This window comes from Canis lupus, chromosome 30 (genome assembly GCF_003254725.2).
Source record: "Canis lupus dingo isolate Sandy chromosome 30, ASM325472v2, whole genome shotgun sequence".
In the NCBI taxonomy this organism is placed as follows: domain Eukaryota; kingdom Metazoa; phylum Chordata; class Mammalia; order Carnivora; family Canidae; genus Canis; species Canis lupus.
The window spans coordinates 32,329,946-32,353,075 of NC_064272.1; the positions used below are offsets into that span (position 1 = coordinate 32,329,946).

At 41.4% G+C, this 23,130-nt stretch overlaps 1 protein-coding gene and 1 long non-coding RNA gene across 5 annotated transcripts in view; one reads left to right on the plus strand and one right to left on the minus strand.

The window, feature by feature from the left end:
* Nucleotides 1–18,054: 18,054 nt before the first annotated feature.
* The window catches only part of PIAS1 (protein inhibitor of activated STAT 1), a 116,137-nt gene continuing 111,061 nt past the window's right edge, over nt 18,055–23,130 (plus strand). For 2 of the 4 annotated variants that reach the window (XM_025472361.3, XM_049104106.1), the window contains exons 1-2: nt 21,618–21,771; nt 22,665–22,687. In XM_025472361.3, coding sequence (XP_025328146.3) covers nt 21,633–21,771; nt 22,665–22,687 — 162 coding nt within the window. In that variant the 5' untranslated portion in view covers nt 21,618–21,632. Of the gene's footprint in view, nt 18,127–20,931; nt 21,038–21,617; nt 21,772–22,664; nt 22,688–23,130 lie in introns of those variants that run through there. The other 2 variants (XM_025472362.3, XM_025472364.3) reach the window with 2 other exon arrangements.
* On the minus strand, nt 19,132–22,205 carry LOC112675700 (uncharacterized). The gene is made up of 2 exons (XR_003146005.3): nt 21,993–22,205; nt 19,132–20,504 (listed from the first exon to the last, which is right to left on the minus strand). It is a non-coding gene; the product is annotated as an uncharacterized LOC112675700 (long non-coding RNA).

The window sequence follows — 23,130 nt, forward strand, 5'->3', positions numbered from 1 at the left end:
TTCACGTGCCACAAAATATTATTCGTCTCTTATTTTTTTCCCCAACTGTTTGAAAATGTGAAAACCATTCTGAGCTCATGAGTCGTATTTGGCCTGTGAACCATAGTTTGCTGAGCCTCACATTAAAGGAATGACAGGATCTACTGAGCTTCAACCAGAGTCCCCTGGCTGCTGTGTTGAGAAGGGACTGGAAGGAGAAGCAGGGACATATGAGGAGACCACTGCAGTCGACTGAGGGACACATGAGGATGATTCGCAGACCAGGGAGGTCACAGTGATTACAATTGTGTTTTATCCTCCACATATCTTTGAAAGGGATACTATAATGATCCTTCACACAGAGGAGAATTTTCAGGATCAGAGGTAAAGTGACGTGCCTAAGGATACAGGGCACAGAGTGGCAAAGCTTGGATATGAAGCCCACTCTCACTCCAAGGTCCTTGTTCTTTTTATTTTTTAAGTAATCTCAATGACCAACGTGGGGCTTGAACTCACAACACTTAGATCAAGAGTCACATGCTTGACCTACTTGAACCAGCCAGGTACCCCCAGGCCCTTGTGCTTAATGATCATACCTCTGCAGTCATGTCACATGGACTTTATTATCCCAAATTGCAGACGAGAATACTGAGAGTCCAAGAAGTCAAGAAACTTGTCCAAGATCAAGTAGGTCTTAATGACTCCCAAGCTATCACTCTTCTACTAACCTAGACTAATTCTCAATCTAAAAGGTTTCCTACCCGCAAGGTGCATCTGTTCTTAGGTGGTATTCTTACATAATGAGTGCCTCTGAAGTGCCAATAAATTGTCTAGGGCATTCAGAGAAGGTGGTATGACAGTCACCAGAAGTGACAGGAGGAGTAGATTGACAGCAGGTTTGCTGTTTGCCCTGTAGACGTTGAAGGACAGCTAGCTAACTCTCTGGGAGTTCTTACCACGATCAGGACTGCTGTTTGGAGTGCAGGTTGGTTCAAAAGTCAGGGCTATTTTGTTTGTTTTTGTCATTTGGGTGAGGGAAGCCAGTAACTTAGGAATTGTGCTATTTCTCTGTAGCTAAAGAGTCACATTAAAAAAAGCAGTGGAGGGATCCCTGGGTGGCGCAGTGGTTTGGCACCTGCCTTTGGCCCAGGGCGCGATCCTGGAGACCCGGGATGGAATCCCACGTCGGGCTCCCGGTGCATGGAGCCTGCTTCTCCCTCTGCCTGTGTCTCTGCCTCTCTCTCTCTCTGTGACTATCATAAATAAATAAAAATTAAAAAAAATTATAAAACAAAAAAAAAGCAGTGGAACCCCTAAAGTGTATCTCAAGGATAGTCTAACTTCTATCTTAAAAAATATATAAGAAAATGAAAATTTTATAAGATTGATTTTTTTTGTTCTTTGAGAGAGAGAGTACGCATGTGTGCACGAGTGGGAAGAAGAGCAGAGGGAGAGAAGCAGGTTCCCTGCTCATGATCTCAGGGTCTTGAGATTCAGGGCTAGATCTCAAGACCCTGAGATCACGACCTGAGCTAAAATCAAGAGTCAGATGCTTAGGTGACTGAGCCACCCAGGTGCCCAGAAAGTAAAATTTTAAAATTAGAACTACTCAAAATCTCATACTCTGAGATAACCACTGTTTAATATCAGAGTATATCTGTCCCTATTTTTTCACATATAAATATAACTTTTGATATCTAAATTATGGGGGATATATTATCTTGTAATAGGTTTTTTCCCACTTAATATATTTTGAACATTTTCCCACACAATTAAATGTGGAGATTTAATTCTATAAAATCATTTGTAATGGTTGCAAACTATCCCATTGTTCACTTGCTCAGTAAATAATAATTGAGTACCTACTATGTGAGAGGTATTGTCCTGGGCTCTTGGGATAAATCAATTCACAAAAATGAGAAAAAACCCCATCCTCATGTAACTTACATTTTAGCAGGAGATAAACATTAAAAAACAAAACAAACCAAAAAGAAAAGTAATAAATAAATAAAGGTAGGGCCTTATAGGATTTTTATTTTTAGTAAGAGTGAAATGGGGAACCATTGCACTGGCCGTTGTGTAAAATATGTAATTTATCCAACCAATTCAGGCATTGGTTGGACATTTAGGTTATTTCCAATATTTTGCTATTATGAAGAACATATCTTTTATACAGAGCTAAGATCATACAATAGATACATTTTTCGTTTATTGGATATTTTAGTCATAGAAGTAATGTATTCTTATCATGACAAGACAAACAATATATAGAGATCCGTATACAGAAATTTTAGTAATCTCCTCACTGTCTTCTTCCATTTCACCATCCTTAGGTAATTTAAGTGAATCAGTCAGGAAAACAGAAAATACATCAGTATTTTAAAAGACGAAATTTTATCTAGCATAGAGTTGGCACGCTAAGGCCCACAGGCCAAATCCCACCCACCGCATATGTTTGTAAATAAAGTTTTATTGGAATACGGCCAAGCTCATCCCCTTCTGTATTGGCTATGGTGCTTTCAGTCTATGACAGCAGAGTTGAAGAGTTGTGACAGACACCATATGGTCTGCATAGCTTAAAATATTTGCTGTCTGGTCTTTTACAGTGAAAGTTTACAAACCTCTGATCTAGGGGTTTGGGATAGCAGACAGACTAATAGTCCCCAAAGATGTCCATGTCCTAATCTCCAGAACCAGGTCACTTACCTGATATGATGAAAGGGACTCCGCAGATGTGATGACATTAAGGGTTTTGAGATGGGGAGATTATCGTGGATTATCTGTGTGAGTCCAATGTAATCACAGGGTCCTTATAAGGGATAGAGGAGGCAGGAGAGTCAGAGAAAGATCTGAAGATGTTGCGTGGCTGTCTTTGTAGGGGAAGGGGCCATGAACCAAAGAATGTAGGTAGTTTTGAGAAGCTGGAAAAGGCATCGAGGCAGATTTCCCCCAGAGCTTCCAGCAGGAAGGAAGCTTTGCTGACACCTTGTTTTTTACCAGGTGAAACCCACTTTGGACGATGACATCCAGAACTGTAAGATAATCAACTTGGGTTGTTTTAAGGCACTAAGTTGTGATGATCTGTTACAGCAGCAATAACAAACTAAGACAACTGACCTAACAGGTAGTAGAGGACCGCAAAGGCAAAGGGGCTTTTGGGATGAGAGAGGAGCTGCAGGAGGTGGGTCCCATCCCAAGCCCGAGAAACAAAGGGAAGTGGCTGAGTCATTTGAACCCAGAAACTTGGAGAAGGGGCTTGTGGATCTGGCACCCAGACTTCTGAGGTGTGGATGCTCTGAAGCTCATTCTGGGCACGTGGAAAGTACTGGAAACTAGAACCAGGGGTTGCTACCAGGGTGAAAAACTACTGGGGATGCTCTGATAGGAATAGGAAGCCCTCAGGAAGCAAACAGGAAGTTCCTCCTCTAGCCTCTTGAATCCCATATTACTATTCTGTTACCAGAGTGTAACAGAGCAGCTGGCAAAGCCCGAGTGTAGTTTGTGGAGTCTTATCCTGGCATCACAGAGAAAAATTAAAGGGTTGGTTTGGACCTGAGACAAGAGCCTAAGAGCAAACACACAATGTTAACAATTTGGTCCATAGCATTACATACTTTCCTCTATGCTCACGAAAAGATATAGTCACATTTATTAGAGGCTTTCCCCCCTCTTTGTTATGTAGAAAAAATGTGGTTCTATCACACACATTACTCGGAAACTTGCGTGTTTCATTGAACCATATAGCATGCACATCTTTTCATGTAAGCATACTAGAGCTATCTCATTTTTTAAAAACTGCTCCATAAAACAAAAGAACACATGAATAATTACTGCTCAGTAATATCTCACGGAAATGCCAAAATTGACCCAATCATTCCTAGTCTCACTGATTGGCTCAGGTTCGACATGTGATCCAGTCTGATCCCCACCTGCAGCTGCAGGCTGGGTAGTCAAACCTACTCAAAATCACATGCCTGAGAACGAGAGCGGCCGTTTCCTCAAAGAAAATCTAGGTGCTTTTGGCAGGAGAAGGACAAACAATGCTGGAGAAGGAAACAACCAATGTCCACAACTTCCTCATATCCTTTGCTCTATTGTTTCTATTGGGTTGTTCTGTCATCGGTGTACGGATGTGTAGCTCACATTAACCCTTTGTACATGGGTTGCGATTGCTTTTTCCAGCATGTAATTTCTTTCTAGTGCCTTTTGCCAGGTGAAAGTCAAAATTAGAATATTGTCGGATGTAACTTTCTTTCACTTTATGCCTTATGGATTTCCTTTCTTGCTTAATAACGGTTTCCTCCTACAAAGATAAGCACAATGGTCAGTAGATTGGTGAGGCTAGGTTAAGGATGCTATGGTAGGAAACCAAAAAACCCTCTAAAATTTCAGTGGAGTAACTCAAGCCAAATATTTCTCGCTCACGCTCTGTGGTGGGTTCAAAGAAACTAACACTGGTTGTAGTCACTCAGGGACTCAGGCTGATGGAGGGAGGCTCCATCTCGAGAAATGATCAGTATGCACTAATTCTGAAATTTTCTGCCGCTAAATGACATACATGATTTCCTGTCACATTTTATCAAAAACATTCAGTCACATGGCAAGGATTAATTTCCAATAAATTGGGGAAATACAATCCTGAATCCAAGGAGAAGAGAACCAAAATATTTTGAACAGCCACAATGTAAGCAGAAAGAGTTAGGGGGTCCCTGGGGAAAAAACAAAGACATATAGCTTTCTTGACATAAAAAAAATGTCATTTTAGGGGACGCCTGGGTGGCTCAGCAGTTGAGCGTCTGCCTTTGGCCCAGGGCGTGATCCCAGGATCCGAGATCGAATCCCACATTGTGCTCCTGTGAGGAGCCTACTTCTCCCACTGCCTGTGTCTCTGCCTCTCTCTCTCTCTCTCTCTGTCTCTCATGAATAAATAAATAAAAATCTTTAAAAAAAAAAGAAAGAAAGAAAAGTCATTTTAGGATCCTGACCATCTTGTGAAAGAATTTAAGAACAAACAGCCACTATCAGGCCAGGAGGTAGCCTAATCATATCAGAGACAATAAATCAGTGGTAAAACTCCCAGTGCTGATTCAAAAGTAAAGATTGACCTGACACACATTCTTGACTTATCTTTGCAGGATCTAAACCCCTTTGAGCACTCAGATACCCAACCGACTGGAGCCCAAGAATTGTTGATGCTGATCCTTGCCAGCCTCATGACTTTAACCTGGACTTAAGTCACCTTAACATGACTTTTGGCCCAATTCCATGCTGTAGTTCTCATTGCGCAAGCCCCTTCATGAATATGTATGCACTCTTAGCTTAAAACTTCCCCAGTTTTGTTGTTCAGGGAGACATTGCTTTGGGAAATATGCCCCGTGTTCTCCTTTGCATGTTGCAAGCAAAACTCTTCCTTTTCCAATTCTTTGGCTTGGTTGTGTCTTTTGGTTCGACACACACCAAGAGGCGAACCCGGTTTCAGGTAATAATAAGGACTACTATACAGTTCTTCCTCAACTTACAATGGGGCTACCTCACGATAAACCCATCCCAAGTTTAAAATATCATCAGTCAGAGCGCCTGGGTGGCTCAGTCAGTTGAGCGTCTGCCTTGGGCTCAGTTCATGATCCCAGGATCCTAGGATCGAGCCCTGCATGGGGCTCTCTGCTCAGCAGGAGCCTGCTTCTCTTTCTGCCTCTGCTTACTGCTCCCGTGCTTGTGCTCTCTCTCTGGCAAATACATAAATAACATCTTTAAAAAATACAATAAAATAGTCAAAATGCCCATAACCCATCTACCGAACATCATAGCTCAGCTGAACCTGCCTTAAACTTGCTCAGAACACTTATATTAGTCTACAGTTGGGCAAAATCGTCTAACACAAAGCCTCGTTTATAAGAAAGGGTTGAATATCTCATGTAATTTGTTGACTCCTGTACTGAAAGTGGACAACAGAATGGATGTCTGGGTACAGAGCAGTTCTAAGTCTGTTGGTTGTTGGGGTACCTGGTGGCTCAGTGGTTGATCCCAGGGTCGTGGGATGGAGTCCCTCATCAAGCTCCCCACAAGGAGCCTGCTTCTCTGCCTATGTCTCTGCCTCTCTCTGTGTGTCTCTCATGAATAAATAAAATCTTAAAAAAAAAATGTGTTGGTTGTTGACCCTGATGATGGTGTGGCTGCCTGAGAGCTGAGTCCACTGCCGCTGCCCTGGGTCACTGGAGAGGATTGTACTGCACATCACTAGCTTAGGAACAGATCTAAATTCATAATTGGAAGTACAGTTTCTATTGAATGCTTTTGCACCATTATAAAGTCAAAAAATCATTAAGTTGGAGGCTGTAATCCACACTTCTGGCCACTGAATGCCATCCCTACCATCAAAATACCCTCACTCACCCTTTCTGAGGCAGTCAACTCCATAGTCTCATTCTGGTTGGATCTTTATTCTGACACCTTAATCCACCCGGTTTTTAACATGGATGTGGAAGCAATATTTTTTATTAGATTCTTGTCATAAGGCTGAGTCTTCACTGTTTTATCTTTTTATCTAATCTCTAATGAGAAGCAGTCTGTCTTCCAACTCCATAAATCTCTGAATTTGTGGACTCTTTCTTTTGCTTTTCATTTCTACTTGCAAACAAGCCAGTTCCTCTCTGTGTGTTCCCTCACCCACACCCCTCCTTCTCTATCTTTCTAGATCTCTATCTCTTTCTGATATCTTGTCAAATACAACCAAGGCACATCATTAATATTGTTTTCTTTCTTTCTTCATTTCTTTTTGTTGTTGTTGTTGTTGTTGTTCTTCCTTTCTTTTAAAGATTTTATTCTTAAGGAATCTTTACACTCAACTTGGGGCTCAGACTTGCAACCTCAAACTCAAGACTCACATGCTTTACTGACTGAGCTAGCCAGTTCCCTCTAATATTATGTTTTCTAACTGCTTCTTCCAGGGCTACAAGTTCATTAGGTACCTAATCCACCTTCCAAGTAATTTTGGGCAACATCTTCTTTTTTTTTTTTAAGATTTTATTTTTATTCTGAGAGACACACAGAGAGAGAGAGAGAGAGAGAGAGAGAGGCAGAGACATAGGCAGAGGGAGAAGCAGGCTCCATGCAGGGAGCCCGATGTGGGACTCGATCCCAGGACCCTGGATCACGCCCTGGGCTGAAGGCAGACACTCAACTGCTGAGCCACCCAGGTGTCCCTTGGGCAACATCCTTAGCAAATGTTTCACTATTGTGTCATATGGTTCACCATCCTTATCAGTGACACTTTTCTAGATTTTTGTTCTGGCTGCATCTCATATTAGGGATCAGTCAAGATAAGATAGGCTATGGTATAAGTAATAAGCTCCAGAATCCCAATCACTAACAATGATACAATTATTTTTTGCCTATGCTACATGCCCAGTGTGGATCAGCAGGGACATCTACTCTTTAAAGCCACTCAGAAACCTTAGCTGACACGAGCTCCACTTTATCATATGCTTCCACAATCATCCCAGCAGGGAGATAGGGGACATGGCACAGATCCATGGCTCTGCGCAGAAGTGACACATCTTCCTTTTCCTAATGCTTTCTTATTCAAAGCAAATCACATGAGTATGCCTAGCTTCAAAAGGTTTGGGAAAGTGTCCATCTTATCAGATTCACAGAAAAGAGAACATGCGTACTTGTGAACAATCTTAATGGCTATCACACGTATTTTTGTTTTGAGAGTTTATTGCAGTGAAATAGACTATGGGTAACAATTATCCATATCTCTGGGTCTAGTTTTATAACTCCACCTGGGGGGGCACCTGGGTGGCTCAGTGGTTAAGCCACTGCCTTCCACTCAGGTCATGATCCTGGGGTCCTGGGATCAAGTCCCACATTGGACTTCCTGCATGGAGCCTGCTTCTCCCTCTGCCTGTATCTCTGCCTCTCTCCCTCTGTGTCTCTCATGAATAAATAAATAAAATATTTTTTAAAAAGCAAAAACTTTACACCTGAATAAATGTACCTAATCCTTAAGATTGAGTTCTTTCCACTTAAGCCACACCCATTCAACAGGAGTTATAATTTGGTTATTTCTTTATTCTATCCTCTCTTCCCTATCTGACATTTCATTATGCAATTCTATTAGAGACTGTAGACCATGGTTAATAATGTGTTTTGCAAGAAGGCCAATTTGGAAAATTTCAAATGTTTGTTTTTATTCAAAATGAAAGTTTTGTTTCACTTTCGTTTGTCTTCAAAAATTTTTAAATGGCTTTAGTTCTAAAATATTGAGTATTCTTAAGGTTATGATTATCTACTTCACTGAGTGGAAAAATGTTAGTGAGAAAGAAAGCCGAGCTGTTGTTTAGCAACTAATATAAATATCTCAGCATATTTGAGAACTTCAGTAGCAACATGAGGCAGCTTTCTAATCTTTCATCCTGAAATTAGATCCTAGGCCTGTCTTGAAGCTAGTCTTACTAAATGCAGGCTTTTAAATTATTGGTTGAAAATGCCTTGACAGAAAATATGTCAAGTTAAACATTTCAGTAAAGATGGCTGCTGAGGGGTGCCTGGGTGGCTCAGTCGGTTAAGAGTCTGCCTTCGGCTCAGGTCATGATCCCAGGGTCCTGAAATCAAGTCCCATATCAGGCTCCCTGCTTAGTAGGGAGTTGGCTTCCCTCTCTGCCCCTCCCCCTTATTCCTCTGTGTGCGCACTGCCTCTCTCAAATAAATAAATAAAATCTTAAAAAAAAAAAAAAAAAGATGGCTGCTGAAGACCCCATTCTGTGAATAAGCACCCAAGGCTGCAAGGTCACAAGCAAATACGTCATTCATTCATTCATTCATTCATTCATTCAACTAACATTCATTGGGTCCCTGTTATAGGTCAGGCCCTATTCTAAGTGCAGGGAATACAGTGGAAAACAAGACAGAGAGGAACTCTGAACTCCTGGAGCTTACTTTTAGGTGTGGGTCAGCACCAACTAGACAAACAATTTAATAAAATAATTATACACTGTGATAACTACAGTGAAAAGGTGAAGGATAGAATGGTGCTTAGGTCAGGATTCCTTTTTTTAAAAGTTGTTTATTTATTTAATCTCTGCTCCCAGTGCGGATCAGCAGGGACTCCCAGTGTGGATCAGGCCTGAACTCAAGACCTCAAGATCAAGAGTCACATGCTCTTCCTACTGAGCCAGTCAGATGCCCATGCATTAGTTTAGATTCTTTTTTTTTTTTTTTTTTTTTTTATGATAGTCACACAGAGAGAGAGAGAGAGAGAGAGGCAGACACAGGCAGAGGGAGAAGCAGGCTCCATGCACTGGGAGCCCGACATGGGATTCAATCCCGGGTCTCCAGGATCACGCCCTGGGCCAAAGGCAGGCACCAAACCGCTGCGCCAGCCAGGGATCCCTAGTTTAGATTCTTGATTACAAGCAAGGATATACACTAAAAAGGAAGAAAAGGGGGTGCCTGACTGGCTCAGTTGGTAGAGCATGTAACTCTCAATCCTTGTGTGGTGAGTTCAAGCCACAAGTTGGGCATAGGGATAACTTTAAAAAAAGAAAAAAGAGGGATCCCTGGGTGGCACAGCGGTTTAGCACCCGCCTTTGGCCCAGGGCGTGATCCTGGAGACCCGGGATCGAATCCCACATCGGGTTCCTGGTGCGTGGAGCCTGCTTCTCCCTCTGCCTATGTCTCTGCCTCTCTCTCTCTCTGTGTGTGTGACTATCATAAATAAATAAAAATTAAAAAAAAAAAACTCAAATAAACCAGGGTCACTGGACCTATTTAAAAAAAAAAAAGAAAAAAGAAAAAAGAAAAAAAGAAAAAAGAAAGGAAGATAATTGGGAGCTTTCGGGGTCAAAGGGAAGGCTTGGAAAGTGAAGAAGAACCTTGAGAGATCAGGGAGTATGACTCAGGAGCTGAGATGGTCCTTCTACAGAAAGCTGGTTGCTAGGTCTCTGTCTTGGTGTCCCCTGTGTCTCCACAGAGAACCAGGGAGCCCACTGTGAGGTTTTACTTGTTTGGGCTTAGGTCACATACCTGGCCCATCTCCCTGAACCGTCTCTCAGCTTCTGGCCTTGAGGTTGGTTGTCTAGCTCTTGGCACTCCCCTCCCACTAAAACTCCCACAGTGGGGAATTCTCTCTGAGAGGTCTATTATAGCGAAGGTGATTTAGATGTGGATCAGCTGAAAATAGGGCAAAGGTTGACTCTGGGTGAAATAAACTCTACCACCTTTTGATAAGCAGGCATCTCAGAGAAAGTAACAGTATTTAAGCTGAGCCATGCCTGTTTGTTTCTTCTTCCCAAGTTTGTCACATCATGATTTTAGTGAGTGTTTCCCTGGTGACTGACAAAGTTGAACATCTTTTCATGTATCTATAGGCCATTTGGAATATGCTCTTTAGTGTAGTGCCAATTCAAGTCTCTTGTCTATTTGCTTTATTGGGTTGCATGCTTTTAATTTTGCTAAATTGATTTGAAGGAGTTTTAAAAACTTGTAGTGTAATATTCTAAGTAATCTCTTTTGTTGGATAAATGGATTTCAAATATCTTCTCCCACTATTAACTTGCTTTTTCTCTCTCTTAATAGTGCCTTATGATGAAGAGAAGTTTTAAATTTTAACATGCTCCAATTTATTAATGTTTTCCTTTGTGGTTGGAACTTTTTACAACCTATTTAAGAAATCTCTGCCTAGGGGCACCTGGATGGCTTAGTTGGTTGGGCATCCAACTTGTTTTTGGCTCAGGTCATGACCTCAAGGTTGGGGGATGGAGCCTCTTGTCAGGCTCTGTGCTCAGTGGAGCATCTGCTTGAGATTCTCTCTTGGCTTCTTTTTCTGCCCCAACCCCCCATGTTCTCTCTCTCTCTCTCTAAAAATAAATAACCAAATAACTAAATAAATAAATAAAATTTTTTTAAAAGGAAATCTCTGCCTACCTTGAGGTCATAAAGATATTCCTCTATGTTAACTTAAAAGCACTTCTATTTTTACACTTCATATTTGGATTTATTATCTATCTGGAATTGCTTTCTTTGTACTATTTGAGATATCATTTTTTGCTAAATGATTTCCAATTAACTTGTATCTTTTATTGAAAAGATCATGTTTTCCCCAAGAATCTCTGAACTATATCTCCTGTTCCTTGGTCTACCCATCTATCCGTGTGCTAATATTCATGATTTAATCACTTTAGGTTGATAATATGTCTTGATATCTGGTACTGTGAGGCATCCACTGCATTTCTGTAAATATTGGAATCAGTTTATCTGTATTTATAGCAAAAAAACCAAGGCTCTGATTACAATTACATTGAGTATATTCCAATTAAATATGCACCAGTTTGTGGCAAACTGACATCTTTACAATATTGAGAATTCAAATCTATGAATACTATATATACTATACTATATACTATAATACTATATATAATCTATAATCCGTTTAGTTATTAGGGTCTTTAATTTCAATGAAATTTTAATATTTTTCAGAGTAGAGGCCTATTTTAAAAGATATGTTCCAAGATATCTTTTATTAGTTTAAAAATGTTATTGTAGGGGTGCCTGGCTGGCTTAATCAGTAGAGCATGTGACTCTCAGTTTCAGGGTTGTATGTTCAAACCCTACATTGGATGTAGAGCTTCCTTAAAAAAAAAAAAAAATATATATATATATATATATATATATATATATATATATATATATATGTGTGTGTGTGTGTGTGTGTGTGTGTTACTGTAATTGGTATCTTTCCTGAATTATATATTTTTGTTTGTTTACTGATATGTAGAAATATAATTGATTTTTATTAGCTCACCTTGCATTAAGTAAACTGGATAAATTCACTTGTTAATTCTATTATCTAATAGTTTTTCAGAGAATTATTTTAGGTGTTCTCAGGCACAATTATGTCCTCTGTAAATGAAATTTTATTAGTTTTTTTCTAATCCTGATATTTTCTTCTACCTACCTTATCACCTTTCTCATCGCCATTATCAAAAGGAATATTTTACCATTAACTATGTTTTCTGCATGTTTTTGGTAGATACTTATAAGCATATAAAAGAGTTCCCTTCTATGACTAATTTATTAAGGTTATATCATGATGGGTGTTAAATTTTTAGTAAGTGCTTCTTTGCATCTTACAACATGATCATATGATTTTTCAATTTTTGTGTCTGTTAGTGCTGTAAATTAAGATGATTGGTTTTTAAGTGTTAAACAACTTTTTGTGTTCCTAGAATAAGAACCTCTTGGTTATATTCTATTTTGCTTTTATATATTACTGGATTCAATTTACTAATATTTGGCTCCTGTGGAAATGAGAGAGAACTGTCTATACTTTTTCTTTCTTGTAGTATCCTTGTCAGGTTTTGGTTTCAAGGTCCTGGCCTCATAAAGAGTTGAGTATCTTTTCCCATCCTTGGGAAGACTTTGTGTAAGATTAGTTTCTTCTTTAATTGTCCAGAAAATTCACTAGTGAAATAATTTGTGTCTGGAGTTTTCTTTGTAAGTTTTTATATAATGGATTCAATTACTTTCATAAATGTAGGACTATTCTTATTTTCTATTTCTTCTGGAGTTAGTTTTGGTAAGTTACATGTTTTATGAATTTGTTTACTTTATTTAAATCATCAGCTACATTGCAACAGGCTGTTCACAGTATTCTCTTATAATCTTCTTTAGTGTCTACAGGATCTGTAGCGATCCTTTGTTCATTTGTGGTACTGATAATTTGTCTTTTGTTCTTCTTAATCAGCCTTATTGGGGTAACCAATTTTATTAAAAATGTTAAATAACCAACTTTCAGCTTTATTGATCTTCTATATTTTATATTTGTTATAAATTTTATTTCTGCTCTCATTTTTATTATTTCCTTACTGCTAGTTTGAGTTTGATTTGGTGTTCTCTTAGTGTCTTCCTGAGTTGAAAACTTATATAATTGGCTTTCAACTTAAAAATTTCTCTAATATATGCATAATGGCACTAAATTTCTCCCTGAGTTTGTCATACTATTTTAAAAATTGTGGTTAATTATGTAACACAAATTCAACAAAGGTGAGAAATACAAAACCAAAAAACAAAAATCAGTTGCGTTTCTATATAGTAGCAACAAACAATTTAAAAAAGAAATTAAGAAAAGAACTTCATTTATAATGGTATAAAAAAGAATAAAATTCTGAGGAGCAGGGGATCCCTGGGTGACTCAGCAGTTTGCTGCTTGCCTTTGGCCAGGGGCATGATCCTGGAGTCCTGGGATTGAGTCCCAAGTCAGGCTCCCAGCATGGAGCCTGCTTCTCCCTCTGCCTGTGTCTCTGCCTCTCTCTCTCTGTCTATCATGAATGAATAAATAAAATAAAATAAAAATATTTAAAAAAATTCTTAGGAGCAAATTTAGCCAAAAGATTTGTAAGAGATATTAGTCTATAGTTTTCTTTTCTTGTAATGTCTTTGATTTCAGTATCAGGCTAATGCTGGTTTTACAGATTAAGTTACAAAGTATTAGGTTCAGGGACCTGGGTGGCTCAGTCAGTTAAGCATCTGCCTTCAGTTCAGATCATGATCCCAGGTCCTGAGATCAAGCCCCACATCAGGCTCCTTGCTCAACAAAGAGTCTGCTTCTCCTCCTGCTTGTGCTCTCTCTCTCTCTCTCTCTCGTAAATAAACAAAATCTTAAAAGAGAGAAAGTATTAGGTTTTCTTAATTTTCAGGGAAGAGTTTGAGAAGGATTGGTGTTAACTCTTCTTTAAATGTTTGGTGGAAGTCACCAGTGAAACCATCTAGTCCTGGGATTTCTTTGTCGGGAGAATTTAAAAACATAATAATGGGTTCAATCTCCTTACTTGTTATAAGTTTATTCATATTTTCTATTTTTTCATGAGTCATTTTGTTAGCTTCTGTGTCTCTAGGAGTTTGTCCATTATCTAGGTTATCCAATTTGTTGGGGTACTATTGTCATATTAGTTGACTATTGTTTAATTTCTATATATTTGTTCATTCTCCAGTTTTTCTTTGGTTATTAATTTCTAGTTTCATTCCATTGTGTTTGGAAAAAATATTTTGTATGATTTCAATAATTTTGAATTTATTAAGACTTGTTTTAACATGTAGTATATCCTAGAGAATGCTTCATGTGCAATTGCTTCTTATACTTTGGGGCTCTGTCAATATGTACATATATATTTCTAAGTGTTATGTCTTCTATATGTATTAAGTCTTTGTCAATATAAATGTAAATGGATTAGGCTCTCCAATTCAAAGACAGATTGTCAAAATAGTTTTTTTAAAAACATTTCATTTATTCATTTATTTGATAGAGAGAGAGCACAAGCAGGAGGAGTGGTAGGCAGAATGAGAGGGAGGAACAGACTCCTCACCAAGCAGGGAGTCTGATGTGGAGCTCAATTTCAGGACCCTGGGATCATGACCTGAGCTGAAGGCAATTACCCAACCAACTAAGCCACCCAGGAACCCCATCAGAGTGGATATTAAAAAAAAAACCAAAAACAAAACAAAAAAAAAAACCTTTTATCTATCTATAATGTCCTTCTTTTTCTCTTATAACCTTTTTAAATTTAAAATCTATTTTGTCTGATAATAATATAACCACTCTCTTTTGGTTAATACTTGCATGGAATATTTTTTCCCACTTTCAATCTCTTTGTGTTTTGTATCTAAAAGGTGTCTCTTGTAGATAGCATATAAACATTTTTTTTTAAATATCTGTTCCAACAACATCTGTTAAGTGAAGGGTTTAATCTGTTTACATTTAAAGTAATTACTGATAAGAAAGGACTTCTTTCTGCCACTTAACTATCTTTTATGTATAATTTATATACTTTTTATTCCTCACTTCCTCCATTACTGCCTTTTTTTGTATCTAGTTGATTTTTTTCTAGTGTTCTGATTCTGTTCTTAAATTTTTTGTACGTACTTTAGTGACTTTCCAACCTAATCTGACTAGTGTCAACTAAATTTTGATAATATACAAGCACCCTGCTTTCATACATCTCTGTTCCTTCCCTTCTATTGTTAGATTGCACCTTTATATATTATATGGCTATTAACATAGATTTATTGTTATTATTTTGAGCATCTATATTTTAGATCACATAGAAGAAAAGGGGAAGAGTTACAAACCAAAAAGTACAGTAATACTTTTATTTACCTATATGGTTACTTTTACCAGTGTTCTTTATTTCTTCACATGGATTTGAGTTGCTGTTTACTGTCCTTTCCTTTCCTTTTTTTTTTTTTTAAGATTTATTCATTTATTCATGATAGACACGGAGAGAGAGAGAGAGAGGCAGAGACACAGGAGGAGGGAGAAGCAGGCTCCACGCCAGAAGCCCGAAGCGGGACTCAATCCTGGGACTCCAGGATCGGGCCCTGGGCCAAAGGCAGGCATCAAACAGCTGAGCCACCCAGGAATCCCCTGTCCTTTTCTTTTAACCTAAAAAGATTCCCTTTATCAGACACCTGGGTGGCTCAGTGGTTGAGTGTCTGCCTTCTACTCAAGTTGTGATCCTGGGGTTCTGGAATTGAGTCCCACACTGGGCTCCCTGCAGGGATCCTGCTTCTCTCTCTGCCTGTGTTTCTGTCTCTGTGTGTCTCTCATGAATAAACAAAATCTTAAAAAAAATTCCCTTTAGCATTCCTTCCAGGGCAGGTTTATTACTAATAAACTCTCTTAGCTTTTACTTATCTTGGAATGTTTTATATTGTCCTTCATTCTTTTTTTAAAGATTTTATTTATTCATTTGAGAGAGAGAGCAAGCACAAGTGGGGGGAGGGAGAAGCAGACTTCCTGCTGATCAGGGAGCTCAATATGAGGCTCTATTCCAGGTCTCTGGGACCATGACCTAATCTGAAGGCAGATGCTTAACCAACTGAGCCACCCAGTTGCCCATTATATTTTCCTTCATTCTTGAAGGATAGTTTTGCTGGATATAGAATTCTTATTTGGCACTTCTGCACTTTAAATATGACATCCTATTGCTCTGTAGTCTCTGCTGCTTCTGATGAGAAATTAACTTTTAGTCTGATTGAGAATACTTGTATATGATAAATTGTTTTACTCTTTCTGCTTTCAGGATTTCCTCTGCTTTCATCTGACTGCTTAAATCCATTCTTGAACCTCTCTAATGAATTTTTCATTTTAGTTATTGTCGTTTTCAGCTCCACAATTTCTACTTTATTCCTTTTTAGCAATTTCTCTTTATTGATATTTTAATTTTGTTCATACATTATTTACCTAGCTTCCTTTAGCTCTTTGAGAATATTTAAAACAGTGGTTTTAAAGTCTATATAAGTCCAATGTCTGAGCTTCCTCAGGAATAGTTTTTGTCAATTTTTTTTCATTGACTAGGCCATATTCTTCTGTTTCTTATTATGTTTTAGGATTTTTAAAATTATTTTTTGGTTGCTGTCATCAAAAAACTAAGCATTTGAATATTATAATGTGTTATCTCTGGGTTTCAAGTGCTCTCCCTTCTCCAGGATTTGCTGTTCTTGATTATTGAAGACTCAGCTTATGTTCAGCCATTGTTTTTACTGAGATTTCCTTGAACACTGGCAACTTAAAAAAACAAACAAAACACCTTTCCCAATCTTTGTGGTTTGGCTCTGTGTGGGAGTATTTCTTTAACACTTAACAAGGCCATTTGAAATTCTTTCTTAGCCTTCACTTCCTGGTTGCAACTAACATGTTTAGCAGCCAATGTTGGAATCTTAGGCCTTTTTGGGGTCTTTCCTGAGATGCATCTTGTCTCAGGCATGTTACATGGCCTTCTAAATGCCCCTGTGTTCATGAGCACTTTTCATTTTGAATGACCTAAATTCCCAGTATACTTCTCTCCTTAGCTTTTACTCCCAGGCTTTAGGTGGTCTATTTAGGTACCAATGGTAACCTTCGTCCCCAGGCAGTTGCAGGTTGTTTATTTACCTTACAGTATTTTCAGGCAATGTCTGCCGCTTTTCTGCTGGTTAAGCAAAAGAGAGATAAGCCTTGCATTAGTCCTTCAGCTGGCTTCCAGGAAGATTAGAACAGATGAAAACAATGATTTCCAGGGACTAGAGCTCCATCCTAGGAAGGTGGGCTGCGGTGGCCAAGTCATAGATAGAGTAGGGCAGGGATAAATGAAAGTATCATAAAGTTTTCTTGCCATTTTTAAGTTGTCTTATTTTATTTTACTTTATTTTTTGGATTGAACATTTACTTGGTTGACTGTTTTCCAGAATTCTGACAAAGTTGGTCTGACAGTTGCTGGTTATTTTTTAAAGTTTCCATGGAGGTATGGGGGTTTAGAGCTGTCAGTTCTGCCATTTTGATGATATCCCTCTCCTCACAATTTTGATACATTGTATCTTCAATATTTATATACATGTATACTTTTTAGATATTCATATTCATATATACATATATATATGAAAAAATGTGTACTTTTGTATTGAAGTAATTGTAGATTCACAGGAGATTGCAAAGAAATGTATAGGGAAGTCACATGCATCCTTTCCCCAGTCTCCCTGGAAGTTAATATTTTGTGGAACTAAAGTGTAATATCAAAACCATGAAATTGACATTGGTAGGAACCACCCTTTCCCCCCATCCCTAATTCCTTGACAACCACTAGTCTATTCTCTATCTCTGTATTTATGTTATTTCATTAATGTTACATAATAGACATCCTTTTGGGATTATTATTTTTTCAATCAGTATAATTTCCATGAAGTTTATCCAAGTTGTTGTGTGTTTTTGTTTTTGTTTTTAAATTGCTAAGTAGTATTCCATAAGATACCTGTATTGCAGTTTGTTTAGCCATTTACCCATTAAAGGAGATTTGGATAGTTTCTGGTTTGGGATTCTTATAAAGCTGCTATGAACATTCTTTTTTTTTTAATTTTTATTTATTTATGATAGTCACAGAGAGAGAGAGCGAGAGAGGCAGAGACATAGGCAGAGGGAGAAGCAGGCTCCATGCACTGGGAGCCCGACGTGGGATTCGATCCCGGGTCTCCAGGATCGCGCCCTGGGCCAAAGACAGGCGCCAAACCGCTGCACCACCCAAGGATCCCTGCTATGAACATTCTTGTACAATTCCCTTCATGGAAAGAAGTTTTTGTTTCTCCGGGATAAATGTCCAAGAGTTGTTGGGTTGTATGGTGAGTACCTTTTCAGTTTTCAAAGAACGGCCAAACTCTTTTCCAAAATGGCTATACCATTCCTACCACAAACTTGTGTGTGATCCCTATCTAAGAAAGCTACTTCTCACTCAAGGTTATAGAGACTTACCCCAAAGAGTTTTAAAGTTTTAACTCATATTTAGGTCTATGATTAATTCGAAGTTAATTTTTACATGTTGGTGGGACAATCATTTTAGGGCCCACAAAAATGTTTTAAATCCTTAAAATCAGAAGAAAAAAATAAGCATACTCTGCTTGGATTGCATTAGTCTTTACCAATACAAATGTAAAATGTAGTTTTAAAAATATATATATTAAAGAAACTCTGAGGTTCTGACACTAAATCTTTCCATACCAATTCTTCTAACACCAACTAAATATCCAATAATTCAGTTTTGACATCAACTCCAGGGATAAGTTGAGATCCCACAGGTTAAGGGCTCAGTTCCACAAGACTGCTCCTACTTCAGATACCAGTTGCCAGTCTCATGGGCCACTTGAACTTCTGACCTACCAAATTTGAGAATTCCTATAATTTCTGCTCAGTTTTGATTATCTATTAGAATGGACTCACAAAACTCAGGAAAACATTTTACTTACATTTACCACTTTATTATTATTATTATCATTATTATTTTAAAATATTTTATTTATTCATTTCAGACAGAGAGAGAACATGAGCAGGGGGAGAGACAGATGGAGAAGGAGAAGAAGGTTCCCCACTGAGCAGGGAGCCCAATACAGGACTCGATCCCAGGACCTTGAGATCATGACCTGAGCCAAAGGCAGATGCTTAATCATCTGAGCTACCCAGGTGCCCCCTACCAGTTTAATATATAGGAAATAACTCAGGAACAGCTAAGTGAAAGAGATGCATAGGGTAATGCATGAAGGGCGGGAATGCAGAGCTTCTCTGCTCTCTCTTGGCGCCCATTTCCTAGTACTTCCATGTATCTACTAACCTCCCTCTAATCACTTTAGTCTTTCTTTCTTTCTTTTTTTTTTTTTTTTGATTTTATTTATTTGAGAGAGAACATGAGCAGGGGGGAGGGGTAGAAGGAGAGGGAGAAGCAGACTCCCCACTGAGCAGGGAGCCTCATGTGAGATTTGATTCTAAGACTCTCAGATCATAACCTGAGCTGAAGGCAGATGCTTAACCGACTGAGCCACCCAGGTGCCCAATGTTTAGTCTTTCCAGTGACCAGCTCCCATCCATTTTTTTTTTTTTTTAAGATTTATTTAGTTATTGCAGTTCTGCTGTGAGGTCATTTTAGATAATACAGAATTGACAGGTGGTTTTGGAAACAGAGATTATTAATAATCTTGATAAGTGATCTCGATGAGAGAAGTCAAGGCTGGATCGGAGTGGGCTGAGAAGGGAATGTGGTAGGAGAAGGGAATGAGGAAAGGAGAACAATCACTGTTGGGAGATCTTGAAAAACCTGAGAATTTATGCACTGAAGAGGGAGAAATAGGGCAGTTCTGGAGGAGATTTTGGAGTCAAGGGAGGTTTGTTTTAGATGGGAGGAATTTCAGTATGTTTGTATCCTGATAGAAGTAATCTAATAGGGGAAAAAGTTATGATGCTGGAGGGCGAGGTGATTGTAGGAGTAAAGTTTTTAGGAATGTGGGAGGGAAAGGAATCCAGGTCACTGGTAGAGGGACTGGCATTCATAGGCGCAAGGACACTTCATTCATAGTAACCCAAATGTTACTATGTCTGTAATAATAGTTTTGATGGTGAGAAGATAAGGGAGTTCATGGCTGTTATATCTTTTAATTTTTTTCCATGAGGAATGAAGCAAAAATTGAGAGCAAAGAGTGGAGGTTGGGAAGCTTTCAGTAGCGAGGAAAAGGTGTGAAATAATTCATCACATCGGCTCAAACGTCAAAATATTGGAGAAAGCCCTCCCGGTATCAAGCACATCTCCTTCCAACCGCTTTTTTCTCCCTGGACCTTTTTAGCTCTTTTCCGGTACTCCTCACCATTTGTAATTGTATCTTTTATCGGTGCACTTGTCTGTTCCTCCAGTAGAGAGCTACATACAGGAGGGCGGGGACTCTTTTTTTTTTTTTTTTTTAAATTTCCCCGATGTATTCACAAAGAAACAGGACTGGTACATAATCAGTGAATCATCACTCGTTGAAACAGAGTTAAATGAACGAACGTCTATGAAATTTTGTCTCCGGGTCACCGCTGTCAAAGTGTTTGGGCCACTCACTTTTCCCCTTCCCTGAGCTCTCATTTCTGACTACGTAGGATGCCACGGGGATTGTAACGTCTCCTCTGCCCACCTCACCGCGCCGTCATGAGGAACATCTGAGCTAAGAAATCTGGAAATGCTTCATCCAGCGATCTGCAAACGTAACGGATTATTTTTAGCGCACGCGTGGCCTCACAGGTAGCAGGTGCTGAAAAGGACTCGCTGGCTGCGCCGGGGGGGGAGGGGGGAGGCGGAGGAGGGGGGAGGCGAGGGGGCCGTTATGGTTTCTGGGACTGCAGGCATCCAAGCTTTGCAAGAAGGGTTCTGCAGGCCACGGAGAGGCGGGGCTCTGGCCCGCACCCCCCCCGCCCCCCCGCTCCGGCTTTCCCCGGAGGCGCTAGCCCGGCGAGGATGGGGGGCGGGGAGGTCCAGGGGGGAGTAACTGTCAAACCTCCTCGCTTGGCGCCTTTATTTAAATGGTACGTGCGGGTCTCGCTGCTGTACGTGCCCGGGGCGGGGCTGCGAGCGCCGGGGGCCGGGGGCGGGGCGGGGCGAGAGGGGCGGGGCCTGGGCGGGGCCTGGGCGGGGCCAGGCCGGCCGGGGGGGCGGGTCTAGCGGCGGCCCCCGGCGAGGTTCAGTGCGCTTGCGCTGACAGACGCAAGATGGCGGACAGTGCGGAACTAAAGGTAAAGCGCAGCTCGAATTCACTTCTAATATTCGGCCGCGGAGACGGCACCAGCGGCGCCGGGGGGGATGGGTCCGGCCGTGGGGGCCGCTCGGGGCGGACTCCACCCGGGCCTGGAGTTGTAGGCAGGAGCGGCGCGCCCGGCCGCAGCTGAGGGGGGCCCGGCAGCGGCGGGCCGCGGGCCCCGGGTGCCTCGGGGGCGCTGACGGGTCGTCCCCGGCGTGTTATTGTTGTGGGCGCCTCCGGCGGGGGCGGCGGGGGAAGAGCCTGCGCGTCGGGCGGTGGGCGCCTCGGCTGCCCCCGGGGCTCGGCTTCCTCGCCTCCCCCCGGCCTCCCCGCCCCCACGGGGAACGGGGGCTGGGGCAGGGGGGGATTGGGAAAGCTCCCCGCCGCCGCTTCCTCTTCCTCCCCTGCGGTCCCGGGCTGCTGTCAGGAGCTCTCCGCGGACCCCCGGGAACTTGCCTCCGGCCGCCGCGCCCCGCCCCTCCCCTCCGTGGCGCCCCCCCCCGCCCCCGCCCCCGCTCCCGCCGCCCCGGACCGGCTCTCCCCGCCCGCCTGTCAGGAGGCGCCCGGGGTCCCCGCTCGTGGGCAGCGCGATGCTGGGGCTGCGGGGCGGGGACGCGGCGGGGCGGGGGGAGAAGCTCCCGGAAAGTTTCGTGAGCCCCGGACCGGCGTTGGGGTTCGGCCCGGGGGCGGTGCTGGTGGTGCCGGTGGTGCCCGCGATGCTGGTGATGGGTGCGGGATCGCTCTGGGCGGGACGTTACTTTCTGATTCCGGACCCCCGGGGCGGGGAGGGGGGGCAGGACCGCCCCCCCTCGCAGGGTGTGTATCTGCCAGCGGTGGTGGGAAGCGGCTGCGTCTCCCCCCTCCTGGCGCTCCTCTCCCCTTTGGCTGGTGTGGAGGGTGAGAGAGGAGCCTTTGCAGGGGGGTTGGGGGGGGTCTCTGCACACACACACCATGATGGCGATGCTATAGCTGATGGAGGTGAATGGTTCGTGTTTATATCCCCCCGTTGCCTTTTGTTTGTAGGGACATCTCGCTGGCCATGTTGATTTGGACGGAATTCCTTCCCTCATCCTACTTCAACCCCCAATAAATAGAACGTTGCCTCCGTCCCTCCCAACTGTACCGAATGGCTCACGCCTCGCGGAATTTGGATGAAAGGGTGTCCCCCCCCTCCCCTCTCTCCACCCCCCACCCCCTGCTTTTGCTCCCACCCCAGCCTTCTTTACCTGATGATGGTGGCTTCTTTACCGAGGCAGACAGACCACTACACGAGCTGCAGGGGGGAGGGGGGTGGAACCCTTATGATTGGATCGTGACAAATGGGGCTCCGCTTGAATAATTTTGGTTTAGTAGCAGGCAGTTTTAACTAACGCGTACGATGTCGAGGCTCTGAACGCGATAGGTCCCCTCTCCCTGGCTTCCTGTGTGTGTGTGTGTGTGTGTGTGTGTGTGTGTGTGAACCCAGCAGCCGGTCCCAGCTCGACCCAGGGCACTGACATCCCTGTCAGAGTGGCGATTGGGATCTACAGTTGTAAATCTCCGGGGAGGGTCCTCGGCCTCAAATTAATAAAAATCGTCTTAAAAATTTTTTTTTTTTTCTCTCCGTGCTCCCGAAACGACAGCTTCTCAAACAGGCAAACACCAGGTTTGTTTCTGGAGTTTTTCCGTGGAAAGCTTAGCTGAAGGATGGGCTTCCTCAATGATTTTTTTTTTTTTTTTTTTTTTTGCAATGTTGACATTCCAACATTTGTATATTAAGGCGCTGGCTTTGAATGTCATTCTTTTTAAAAATTTACTTCTCATTACACATTAATTGAAGAGAGAGCAGATTTGGAAGGGTTGGTTTCGAGTTTTTCTTTTTTTTTTTTTCCTCTCCCCACTTTCAAACTATTGAGTGCAATGAAAAAGCCTCAGCCATTGAAATATTTTGAGATCATGGACTCTTGAAATATAAAGTACACAACTTTAAGATACATGTTTTCTATAGTTTCACTCATTGTAGTCACAATGTTGCTGTGATCTTTGCCTTCTAATATTTATCTTATTTGGAATCCTTTTGAATGATAGCTAATCAGTTCTGTTATACAT